Source organism: Patiria miniata, unplaced genomic scaffold (genome assembly GCF_015706575.1).
Source record: "Patiria miniata isolate m_02_andy unplaced genomic scaffold, ASM1570657v1 HiC_scaffold_15, whole genome shotgun sequence".
NCBI classification, from domain to species: Eukaryota; Metazoa; Echinodermata; class Asteroidea; order Valvatida; family Asterinidae; genus Patiria; species Patiria miniata.
The window spans coordinates 3,388,920-3,402,710 of NW_024037053.1; the positions used below are offsets into that span (position 1 = coordinate 3,388,920).

The window sequence follows — 13,791 nt, forward strand, 5'->3', positions numbered from 1 at the left end:
TCTTGTCTGGCATCATTAATGTATGTTGAACCTGCAAAAATCTAAGTTGTACACTCATAAAACTCCCGGGTCAGATTGACCTAGAATCAGATTCCAAATTTGCCCAGTCTTTTTCCGGGTCAAAAATGACACTTTTGTGGGTCAATATGACCTAGAAACATGTCATTTTTGAACACAAACGGGGTCATTTTTGACCCGGAAAAGGACTGGGCAAATTTGGATTCAGATTCCGGGTCAATCTGATCCGAGTGTAACATTGGGTTTTGTCCATTATCGAGCTAATTTTATAGGTAACTTTACTGTTTTACCGCTGTCCTAGATCTTGAGAGAAAAAAATACACAAGCTTGCTCGCGTTCGAGTCGAACCCAGGACGCTTCCATCAATCATCCACAGAGCATATTAATTACCTTTATTACTTGTGTGACTGACACCTTGTGTAATTAAGGGCAATGACGATTCGGCGAATCGCAAAAAGGCCGGCTGGACTGTTCGGTCAGTAGAGCGCCTGAATACCGATTCAGAAGGTCTAGAGTTCGAATCCCGACACCGCCAATTTCTGTGTTTAACATTATATTGATACTATTACTTTCCATAAAGCGAATACGTGAATTGGTGTTTCGTCAAGAAAGATGTTATCAAAACTTCCACAACATTCAGCTAAGATTGAGCATATTGAAAGACATATTTTTCTATTACCTTCAATCTTGAATCACACCGATTAAACAATTAAACGAAAAACATTAAACTCTAATAAGTTCTGGGCCTCGTTTCCTATCCAAAGAGTGCTATATCTCACTTAGCAAGATTCTTGACAGAGTCTTAAAATCAAGACATCGACATCTCAAGACATCGACATCTCAAGACATTGACGATTCTTATGACTAAGACTTTTTGATTGGCTGAACCCTGTCCCCTTGTAGCATTTGGATGAAGGTTGGTGATGTTATATTTATAGAGGTATACCATCGAGACACCCACAGTGCCGAGCTAAGCCGAGGGAGTGCAGCAACCCGGCCCGCCCGCCTGGTCTCCCGTCAGGTCTCATCAGGCTCAGACACGTCAGCTCCAGATCATAACACGGACCGCTCACCGGGGGCTGGCCTAGTTTCTTCCCCTACCTCGCGCCGGAGAGCGACCGGCGATTGCGGTCATTCGCACCGGAGCGCCGGCACGCTGATGAGCAGCTACCAAGCGTGCTTTGCCGTACTTTCGTCACCGTATATCGGGACTTTACATCGGATGAGTGGTTTCAGCCGACTTTGCACATCTGGCACTCTGTCGTGGTCACAGATAGCATCTTTATGAGATGTTGATGTCTTGATTTGAAGACTCTGTCAAGATTTTTTTCTTTCGATCTTGCTTGAGGCACGAGAAGTCTGGACTACTCAGTTCACGTCACCGGTAAGATATGGGTAATGAGAAATTGCTAGTTAGTATTATAATAAAACAAAAATAGTTTTATAATAATAACATTATTTTCAGAGCAGACGTTTATTCTTAGAAATCAGCTATTATGATGAGTCGTAAAATCTGGTTGAGAAATTTATGTTTGCAAAAGCAAAAAAAAAAAAATAATAATAATGAAAGATTCCAAACTTTTTTTTATCGAGTAGCGGATAAACAAGATCAGGAACCAACCAGAGATAATAGACTGAAATCTTTGAGGCGCAGCAAAATTGTTCTGTCAGTTTTTCTGGGCGATGACATACTGACGATAACCAACAGGAAAGGTGGAGTTTGGAAAACGAAGTTTAGTACGGGTGCGGTGGGAAAGGATCGTGTTGCCGAATTGACAAAACAAAATTAATGTTATGAAAATGTGATTGTGTTATTGCTTTACTTGCAGAAATGAACAGCTATTTGGTCCCAAAATTGACGATGCTCGTCAGTAAAGACAATTCCGATCTTGACATCTCGTCTCCGTCACCAGGTACCGATTCAGACCCTGGCTCCCAAACTCGAACAAAGTCGGCTCCGATGAACCCCCCTCCCCGCCCCCCGACCACAAGAAAGGTGCTCCGCACACCGAAGTGCGCCCGGTGCCGCAACCACGGCGTGGTGTCCTGCCTCAAGGGACACAAGCGCTACTGCCGGTGGCGGGACTGCCAGTGCACCAACTGCCAGTTGGTGGTGGAGAGGCAGCGTGTCATGGCGGCCCAGGTCGCCCTGCGCAGGCACCAGGCGACCGGCGAGGACGAGCGGGTTGCGCCCGGTAAGGAGGGTGCCGCCAGCGGGGCCGGTCCTCCGCGGAAGGTGGCGTGTGGAGCCGGGAAGGGGTCTAGCGGGCCGGCAGGGACGCGTAAAGTGACCCTGCCTAAAGGACCAGGACATGGGACGACTTCTGTCTCAAAGGACATCCTGGAAGGTCAGTCTTGTACTTTTATTACAGGAAATAAACTTTGGAAAGCTTAACCATTGAGTATTGCCCTTCACCGACTTAACTTAGTGAGCCAATGGTCTTTTACTCAGTACTGTCCGGGAACTTACGAGATTAAAATTAAGACATTCAAAACAGCTTTCTCGACTTGCTTGCATGGTATACTCTCTAAATGTAAAAGAGTGAAAAAGCACTCGAAGTTGTCCCCCAGATAGCTCTTTGAAAATTGTAGGAGAGAATTCTTTTAGAGTGGTTTTCACTACGGGCCATAGTGAAAACCCACTCAAAAAGATGCAAACTTCACCCTAAAAGAGTGGGGGAAAAAACACCAAAAAAACCACAAAGAGTTGCCACCATATGGCTCTTTAAAAGAGTGGCTTTTCACTCTTTTACATCTGGAGAGTAACTGCAAAATTAAATACGAATACAACACACCACAGACGCATAAACTGCAACATTCAGGAAGTTGACTTTGGATGTTGTTGAAGGGTGATATAAGAAAAAAGTAAAGTCAGACCGAATTTTATGGTGCGGCCATTCAATGGTTATATCATACCTACATGCCTTGCAAATTCCATTGCTTTAAAATAATTCCGCCGGGAAACAGTCAAAAGCGTCATAATTTTCGCGAGGCAATTTGGCCGGTTACCTTTTTTATAGAAGCAAAATTTTTCCATTTTAGCACTTATTCATGGCAGAATGTGCTAAACAAATTTTGTCCATGTCCGTCTTTTCTCAAAAATGTCGTCGGAGCTGTAACGGGCTGCTAAGAAAACCGGCAACGAAACTCAGGAACAAATACACGAAAGCAAGAAGCTGCACCGATGCTTTTTACAAAATACGAAGATAACAGAACAACAAAGCCATTGAACATACACCAAATGGTGAAGTTGGAATATGCGAATAATTATCATACAGATAGATCACAATCGAAAATTTCGTAGTTTTTTTTTAATGATGCACCGACAAAGAAATAAGAAACGATAAGATGTTCGTTTGAACGACCTGTTCATAATTTGTGTTATGAAATAATATTGATTGTCGGTTTAAGTATTGACAATTATTGAAATTGAAATGGCACTTCTAATAAGGCCTCCGTATCCCGTTGACGAGGTATGATGTGGGAACACCATTTTTTTTACTGAAATAAGTATCTCTTCAAATCACAATTCAACTTTACAAAATGCTGTAACTTTTCTCTTTCACAAATTAACCGTGTGTGAATTTTCATCTCCATTTTTAAAGTTCTTCTTTATTAAACAATTCTTCTTGAGTAAATTTCTGGGTTTAAGAAAGTGATAATCTCCTATGGCATGAAACACGGTAAATAACAAAATTTCTCCAAATAAACAAACAGAAAAACAAACAAACAGAAAAACAAACGAACAGAAAAACAAACTAACAGAAAAACAAACAAACAAACAAACACCCCAAGTGTACATATGAGTTAAACGGAATGAAATCAAATACAATATTGTTGAAATTTGTCAGGGTTTCAGTCGCATATCAAAATCGTATCAAAATGACTCCGCCCCGCTCCAAAAAAACAGGTCTACAACATTTTAGTTCACAAAACAGGGAGTCAAAACCAATCAGCCTGTATCGCGTCAGTGTTGGTTCTCCATTCACAATCAAGGGTGGTGTGGATTTCACAGAGCCCCCTAGCACTGTTTACTTTCTCGATTATGATGCACTTCATTCCCTGCGAGAGACCCCAACTCGCTGCATGCCGTCGTTCACCAAGTACAGAGCAAAACACCCACCGGGTCCAACGTCGCGCACGCACCGCCTGGCTAGGCCGCCTCAGGGCTGGTGGCTGCGCCGTTCCCGTAGTTTTCCTCGTCTTTGTTTTTGCTATATAAGTTGCGATTTGACAACCGATCCCAACTCTGTGGTTATTTTTGTTTGCCCGCAGCTCTTGTTTGACACAACATACGAAGTAGTTTTTTGATGTTTTACAGGATGAGCTCTTGGCATGCCTTTGTTGTGCATTTGTCAGTCATGTCGATCCGTCCCGCAACTTTATATAATCTGTGGTTATTTTGGTATTTTTAGAAGCGCGGTCTTTAAGTACGCGATATTTGTCCATCATTTTTGGTATCAATAAAGCAGAAAATTATTGCCATAGGAAATCGCCGTTGTCAGACATTATTTTTATCAGCCTAAAAAGGAGAGTTTAGTGGGATACTTTTGAGACGCGTGGTGGCAGCAAACACACCAGTCCTTTTCTGTCTATTGTTTGCGTCATTTCTGAACATGCGCACAAGCTTAAAAATGACTCAAACTATACAAAAGGACCGGTGTGTTTGCTGCCACCAAGCGTTTCCAAAAGTTTTTCATTTAAAAGTGCCGTAGTGTTTGCTGCCAAAAGTCTCAAAAGTTTCCAATCTCAAAAGTTTCCAATTGAAATTTGAAGTTTTCACAGTGTAAAACCCTGAGAAAGTTTGGCAGCACACCATTTTGACTTCACTCAACCAAAAAAGAAAATCCCCCTTAATACTTTTTTGTCTAACTCAAAACTAATGAGCACCTCTCGCTCAAATAACGACTAATCGGTACATACATTCCTTAACAATCCAGCCATACTATTTATTTGGCTAAAACAGTGATTATGTGTACGGATATATGCAATTTATGACAAATGATACCGAAAACAGTTGCACTTTGGTATACGTGCAAATTGTGGTTCACACTCACCTTGCACGTATACAAAAGTGCAACTTTTTTGTACCATTTGTCATAAATTGCATAATCTTGTACACATTATCACTGTTTTTGGCCACACAAAGAGTATGGCTGGATTGCTAAGGAATTTCTGTACTGATCAGTTTTAACTTTGAGCAAGATGTGCCCAGTAGTTTTTGAGTTAGACAAAAAATCAGTACGGGGGAACTTTCTTTTTTGGTTGAGTGTAGTTAAAAATCAGCATCGTGGTTCAGAGAAGTAGAGGTATCACTTCGACGTTTCAGTCAGTATCCGTCTAATGGCGGTCAGAGCATACACAACGAACCTTACTCTTGCATACTTGATTGCACAAAAGTGTACACAACCCTGTATTATTAAGCTGAATGTTTGTCTTATCCATATAGGTTGCCGCAGCAAGCCAAGCCGATCGACCGCACCGAGCTCCAACACCCCTCCCCGGCCGGTCATCTTTCTCCCTCCGTCGGTCAGCGAACGCATGCGTAAGCGGCGAGCCTTTGCCGACAAGGATCTGGAGACGACCATGCTGCAGCGAGAGTGTCAGTGGAGCCTAATGTACGCCGCCCAGGCCGGCCTGTCCAGACTTCACCCCCTGGTGGACCGTCAGCATCCCCACCAACATTTCCGGACACCGGCCGGAAGTGACACCGACTTGCCGGACCAGACCAGACAGTTTCTTCGCCGGCTGTTCCCCAGTCACAGCGCGACGGCTTTGGACGCGGCGCTGACGTGCAGCGCCGGTAATATCCGCTTGGCCATCGAGAAACTCGTCAGTGCTTACTCGGCTGCGTCGCAGGAAGGTCCCACACCACGCCCACTTTTTGCCACAGGGGCGGGGCTTGAGACCACGCCCAGTTTGCCATGGTATCTGTCGTACCCAAGGAGCAAGATCTTTAAAGAGGACGAGGGTAGAATGAACGGAGCGCAATCTGACCGGACCGAGACCGACACCCCTAAGTCTTCGATTAATGGTATTCGAGGAGAAGGCTCGGTATCGGCCTTCAGCTCCTTACGCAGGAGAGACAGGGGTCCCGATTCTCGATCCCGCTTCGGCAGTGTCGAGAGCGAAAACGAATACTCGCAAGCTTTCTCTCCAGGAAACGATAGGGACAGAAACGATCTCGCCGATACAACCCCAAATGAAATCCCCACGAACGGGAGTCTCACCAAACGCTTTGTAAAAACCGTATCGACGAAACGGTTATCGTTTTCTGTCGACTCCATTATGGGTATAAACTAATGAAAGAATCGAAACTTTAAATGTCGATCATGACTCGGTCGACAATAAGAGTACTGTGCAGTCAGTATGTCAATACAAAGAGGTATCCACCAACCATCGATAAGTCTACATCTTTTATTCAATTTACAAAGTCATATCCAATTTCTCCCTAAAACAACTCACATGAAACGAAGCTTGGCAAATTCAATATGAAAGATAAAATTTGTGAATGGATTGTACTTTCCTACTCCGTCCTACACAAGTCCAATCCGCATTTGCGGCTTCGAGCTGGGAGTGTTGGGGGGGGGGGGCGAGGGAGGCTCGGAGGGGAGGGATGCCACCTGTATCCCTCCACTCTTGCAACTCAAACAGTTATGGAACTAAGAAAGTTATTCTATATAAGCTTATTTATTATACACATTAACATAATTATACGTGTAGTTTTGTTTGTAGATTAAAATGGCGTGCTTGATGTCTTGTGTATTAATGACCGATTAAATATGAATGAAATATATCCCATGACAGAGGTGGTTTTTATTGTTGAAAAAAGTGGCAAGGTAAGTTTGTGGAAACACCATGAAATTAATCTACTTTGTGAGTTTGTGATGGATCTGAGAAGAACCAACCTCGTTCCCAGGGTGTCGAGCAGTACGCTCCCACTACTACCTGCTCTCTCACCCTGGTATTGGATCATTTGCATGTGAACAATTTTTGAACACGTATGCAAATGAGGAATAGCCTGGTGCCTGCCTGTGCGTTACATTAGCGTTTGTTTTTGTTTGCGGTGTCTGGGGTAAAAACACAATCAATTCGTCGCGCCGTGAGTTACGAAAACACGATAGTTTTCGAAGTTAAAAAGTTACAATCTTATCCTGCCAATATGCAGTATCACATTTCATACTAATATGAGCAAATTGGAAAGGAAAGGAGTATTATTGAGAAGGCGTGGACGTTATAATTACAATGATCGTGAAAACACGTAATGCACGTTGGAATAACAACACCAACTACACGATATAAATCCATTACTAGCCACGTCCTGAATTATCTTTCTTCTTTCTGAATCATGGTTCTGTAGGATTTTCTTTATTAAGGAAATCCTACAGTGAATTTAACTCGTCTTAAATTATGGTGAGTTAAAGTTACAACCATGACGCATGCGCATTAGAATGACTGTACTTGGTAGCAGACAAGTAATTACGGGTTGCTCATACATGTAACACCGACTACCCGTCACGATGTTACAAGAGGGGATTGTTTCACTCAATCCCTGCAAATCATGACGGACAGATTACACCACCTGGCCGGATCACACTCCCGTCAGAAGCTGTACCCGAAACCCGAGCGCCCAAACTTCGTCACACCAAAATGGCTTCACGTGCGCATGCTGGTTTTTGAGCCCCTTTCTTTCAGCTTCAGAGAACCGCTGTACTCTCACCGGCCACCCCGCGTGCAGCTTGGCGAGTCCCCCGCTACATCGCGGCCCGAGTTACCCCCGAGGGCAGGCCATAGCGCCGGGCCGCCGGTACCGCACGCACGGGGGAAAATGAAATACTAACCTCCTTGGGTTACAAAATGGGTCCCCAATTTGGAGGAGGGGAGATCGGTTGTCCCTGGCAGGCTCGCCTGGAATGGCGGTCGGGATGGGGGGAGGGCATACCACGACGGCAGGTGAGGAAAAGTGCATTTCCTGGAGACCATTGACACCTAAGGCGTCAAGTGACCTGTCCTCTTCAAGACGCAAAAAAGTGCATCAGTGCTCGACCAAGAAAACAAATATACTCTCCCAAGGCGCTATGTGCCTTCCAATAACAAATAATCATTCGAATTTGGACTGATTTTGGCCCGAATTCACTTTGTACACATTGTTATCACTTTGGAACAGAAATGAAAGGATTGTCAATTTCTAGAAAAGTAAATTCTTTAATCTGGTTTATGGGCGTCGTGAGACTTCCAGTAAATTATATTTTCCAAAAGGAACTGTATTTTTTCCAGAGTCTGTGAGTTCCTTCCTTCATTTGTTTGTTTTTAATTTGTTTGTTTTTCTGAGTTCAATCCAAAAATTTCACGTTCAGAAAATAACAATGTGTTGATTCAGTGACATAATACCAACAAACAGACGAGTGAGGAAACTATGGTGGCCATAAAAGGACATGAAAGTCTTGAATTTCTTCTTATCGCGAATTTCTTCCGTTTCATTTAAAAAAAAAATCGATATCGTATTACAAAACGCGGGTAGCCTTCGAACATGATTCAACAGATTTCTCTGTCTTTACAGAAAAAAAAATCCATTTCATTTTTTTGTGGAAGGAGACATTTATTTGATTTAGGAAAAATACCTAGCTTAAGGACATTCACACAGGCGTCGTATTTCTCTGCAGCGGGTTTTGAAATCTCGGTAATCGCGTTCATATCCTAACCATAATCGTTGCATAAACCTCTCAACTTCATAACTTTAATTTCTTTTCCGGGGGGTTCAGATTTGTTTTCGGGTTTTCTGACAGCTTCCATTTTCATCCCTGGGGTTACTACGTGTCACGGATCACCCATATATGACGAAACTTTCTTTCCAATAAAACACACACACAAACACACTGAAAGCTAACACCAATTGATGGAATTTCCCCCGCTAACCTAATTCCCCTAGTTCCCGACATCCAAAACCCCCTGGTAAACATGTGTAAGAGATAGGCAAATGTTCGCAGTTTATACTCCGCTGTTGACCGAGACTGAACCGGGGGATTTGTGGTGTCTGCGCCGGGGCAGGCCTGGGTTGCTCGTCTGCCCATCGTGGGGCCAAATCGGCCCTGACAGATGCACGGGGGAGGGCGCGGTGAACTTTTGGCTGAGCGCGACGCGGCGGGCCCGTCGAGGCTTTGCCCGTTAGGGACCCGCCCTTTCACGAGACGCCAGAGTGATTACGAGGTGACATTATAGTGTAAACTTTGTAAAGTTTACCTATTTTGGGTTATTGTTGTTCGGTATCAGTGACACTGGATATGATTACTTTACTTACGTATGTTGGGAAGATGACATGACGTCGAAGGGAAGACCGATAACGCTAACGGTGTCGATGTCTGCGACAGTTGGGTGGCTAACCATTCCCTATAACCCCTGATCTTCATTAATTTACTTTTTACCGGAAATAATCCCACATCATTATTATAAACCCTCCTATGCAAACATACATTCTGTGCACAGTTGTCCCGTCTTTCAAAATCAATCAAGTTACTGTTTTCAACAGTTCCAGTCCCAGCCAACATAAAGCAGAATTGACTGGCTGTGACTCTTTATGCAACTTGATATAGATATTCTTTGAATGTAGGTGATTGATAAGAAAGCTGTGCGTACCAGTTGCCTGCTTTTGTCTGTTGACTGAATGTGACTATAGTCAGGGTGCTTGCTTGAAATAGGATCTGACTGTTGGTGACTAGCCTGTGTAAGCCATGGCAGGGGAAGTGGACGGAGTTTTGACTGTCTGTGACTGTTCAGACAGTAGAAGGGTTAAAGTCATCCCATGTTTGGAATTATTCACGAGGAAGTCATTTTCGATCGCGTTCCCTGTATCTATTTTATAAATTGTAAACTGTTGAATGGAACGGTGCCAGACTACTTTATGATTGGAGCGCTTAATTTGCGCTTTTTTTAATTGTGGCTTAACACATTAAAACATTAGGGAAGCCATTTTGGATCGTGTTTCCTGGATCTATGTTATAAATTGTAAACTGAACAATGGGATGGTGCCAGACTATTTCACGATTGGAGTGCGGGCCAAGCCTCAGTTTTGGCTTAAATCATTAGGGATGTGTAATTACAATTCTTTTTAAATTATTCATCAGATCAGACTGGTACTATGGAATGAAAAGGTACTGAACTTGTATTTCATTGCTTTCATTTCCACTCGGAAGTTCCACAAAAATTAAAAGTTGAGGCTAACCTCACTTTCAATTTAATGGCCGACTCGTGACTAAAGTCTGACCGCGTACGAAGTACTTGACTACGGCTGGAAATAACACACGGTCTATGCATAAGGGAAGTGGCTGCAGCCACTATCATATAGAGGCGTGTGTAACTTCAAGCCGTAGCCAAGCGATTCGGACATGGCTTAAAGTGTATGACGAACATTATCCGACACCTGGGGGCGCAATTCAAAAATTGTACCAACACAAGCGGCTTGAGACATCTGCGTTCCACCCGTCGAGTCGGCCGTCCAACTACTGGAAGCCACTAACGCGGAAACTCGAACAACTTACCACGGAGTCTTCATGTGCGAACAAAATGTCGAATTTGGACGCTTGGAGTCTGGCAAGTTGACCAAAAATGCGGCCTAGGCCTCATGTACGGGGCCGGGGCTACTGCAACATTTCGACGCACGCTGACATGTTGCGGCGTCGTCGTCACCAATACTGAAAAACTGACTTGAACTTTGCTGTAGGCCTACAGAACTTGTCATAAAAACTTTATGTTTTTGAACTGAACTGGACTTCGCAACTGCATTCCTTTGAATGCTCATTTTGTGCTGAACTGAACTGAATGCACACATTTGTGAACTCATAATTTTGTCGAATGATCTGAATGACGTTTTTGGAATATACTCAAGTCAAGCTTTTGGAGTTCGTCGGTGGTAAGTCCAAATGTATTTTGGAAGTATCGAGGTGAGTGGAAGTTTATGTTTTTCTCCGGTTACACAGAACCAAAAGAGGAAAAAAGCTCCTTGCATCTTAATATTCTGAGCAATGGTACCAGATATTTTCCGCTTTATTTTTAACAGCTGTTTGCTATAAAGAAAACCCTCCTCTGTTTGGTCCTTAAATCGTACATTTTTTAACATTGAATGATGTTAGCATGATGTAGTTATAGCCAACAAAATGTGTCGTCCGTGTGCTTTTCGTACATGAGGTTGTGTTTTGCCTTGTTGAATATTGCACCATAAAATTCTGCCATATTCCCCTTTAAATTGCTCATTTTTAAGTATGCTTAGATTTTAGCAAAAAAAAAGGCATGGCACTATGCATGTGTACATTTTACCAACAAAATGTCGTCCATTTTGTTTCTCCTACATGGGTTTGTCTTTTGCATTGCTGTACGTTGAAATTTCATTCCTGTAGGCGAAAGCCCTTCTGATTTAGAGTAATTTGCATATGAATACCTGCAATTTCTTTGTCAAAAGCACATACGTGTGTAACCGTGTCGCTTTTGGTGCATTGCGCCTTTTACACGTGGTTCGTGGTAGAGTCGTTCACGTAGACCGTACGTGCTTGGCCGGCGCATGGGCGTGGTCATGCACACGCGGTGATTCTTATTGGTCGAAAAGTTGAAAGGCCGCGCGCGCGTGGTATTCGGCCAGGTGCACTGTTCTCGCTAAACTTTCAAAGACATTCCAGCAAGGGGCTTTTAGGGATTTACTCAAAAGTTGGAGTAAACAGGTTTAAATTTTAATTACAATGGAGGGTTCCTTGGAATTTGGTTCGCCTTCGCTGTTATAATTGTATTAAAAGTGACTGGTTTAAGACTTATGAGAACAAATAGTTTGAGATTTAATATAATTATTTCAAGATGAAAAAAATCCTGACCACCATGGAATCAAGGAGCAAATGACGGATTTGTCATTTAACAAAATTTATTTATTGTATCATTAGATTAAAGTAGAGCGGTATTCCAATGGGCCAAAATATCATGGGCATTGTATCCATGGATTTCAAAGTTATTTTTCAAATTGTTCAAAATAATGACCTTTACACCGTTAACTTCAAGGCAACTTGCATTATAAATGCTATTAAGTTCAAGAAGAGAGCAGACGAAAATGCATTTATTTAGAGCTGATGTTTTTTTAAAATTATGATTGTTTAAATTTAGATTTTAAAAGATAACCGACGGAATTATTTTGAAGCTCATATGAAAGAATAATTGGGGCAGACGTGCTGTTGAAGATAACAATGACCAGCGATAATTCAATGTTTGGAAGATGGAAAATAATCTAAATAATTAAATTGAATGCACGATTTTCGATTTTGTGGTTGAAGGTGTAGGATTGGGGGGGGGGGGGGTGTTGGGGTATAGGCACATGGCGCGCAGGCGCAGCCGAGCACACCAGCAGCAGCGTATACATTTAAATTAATTAATCATTGTCTGGCATATAGCCATGCTGTACAAATTAAATTATTGTAATATTTTGAAAACTAACATGTTCTAAATATAAACCTCCCAAGTCAGGCAAAAAGAAAAAACAAATAGCTGCTAATAAGTTATCTTAGCCTGATACATTAACGATAATAATACATGTTATTCAATTAAATGTGTGTATCGAGATAAAAAATGTACAATTATCCAAATCTGGGGTTTCTATGAAATTTGGTTTTGAAATCAGTAGGCATGGTAGACCAGAGCTTCTTGAAGGCACATGGGTTGATGAGGATCTTTATACATATATCACGGGAGGACATCTTAGGAGAAGGTTGTCGCCATGTTGTCTTGTAGGTATAATGATATCGTCTTCCCGAGATAATGTTTAATCACGGGTTGGTTATATCTTTTAGGTGAGATATCGTCTTCCCGAGAAAGCAAATATTTCTTGGGCTGATGATATCTTGTAGGTTAGATATCGTCTTCTCGAGATACAAATATTTCTCGGGTTGATGATATCTTTTAGGTTAGATATCGTCTTTCCGAGAAAGAAAATATTTCTCGGGCTGATGATATCTTATAGGTTAGATATCGTCTTCCCGAATAAAAATATTTTCGGGTTGGTGATATCTTTTAGGTGAGATATCGTCTTCCCGAGATACAAATATTTCTCGGGTCGATGATATCTTGTAGGCAAGATGTCGTCTTCCCAAGATAAAAATATTTCTCGGGTCGATGATATCTCGTAGGTTAGATATCGTCTTCCCGAGATAACAAATATTTCTCGGGTCGATGATATCTGTTGGGTTAGATATCGTCTTCCCGAGATAATGTTTCATCACGGGCAGGTGATATCTTCAGAGATGTCGTCTTTCCGAGAAAGAAAAGATTTCTCGGGATGACCATATCTTTTTAGGGTGGGATGTTATCTTCGCGAGAAAGTAAAATATTTCTCGGGTTGATAATATCTTGTAGGCAAGATGTCGTCTTCTCGAGATAATTGTTCACGGGTTGATGATATCTTTATATTATATATTTACAGATACCAAATCAGTTCATTATTTAATAAAAAAAAACATGATAGGTGGCTCCTTCCGTGATAAAAAAATGATCTTTTACACTCATGGCTAATATGAAGCTCTGTAAAATAAACTTATTATTGTAAAAATAAGTACCCTGTGCTGAATAAAAATCATAAACCCTCTTTTAAGATTAAAATAAATTAACTTAAAGAAAATGAAAGTATAAATCAGAAGTTTAAATATTGAATTATGAAAAACCAGATGAGTTTTTTTTAAAGAGGCAATCGTTGAAAAAGATTAAGGCAAATGTATGTCGCAAATTAAAATCTATATCATGAAAGTGGCT

General features: G+C 41.9%; 1 protein-coding gene across 1 annotated transcript; it reads left to right on the forward strand.

Moving 5' to 3' along the window:
• Positions 1 to 1,078: 1,078 nt before the first annotated feature.
• On the forward strand, positions 1,079 to 6,321 carry LOC119722260 (doublesex and mab-3 related transcription factor 3, truncated-like). The gene is made up of 3 exons (XM_038192300.1): positions 1,079 to 1,402; positions 1,848 to 2,366; positions 5,468 to 6,321. The coding sequence occupies exons 2-3, from the start codon at positions 1,850 to 1,852 to the stop codon at positions 6,319 to 6,321; spliced, it is 1,371 nt and encodes a 456-aa protein (XP_038048228.1). The 5' UTR covers positions 1,079 to 1,402; positions 1,848 to 1,849.
• The last annotated feature ends 7,470 nt before the right edge of the window (positions 6,322 to 13,791 follow it).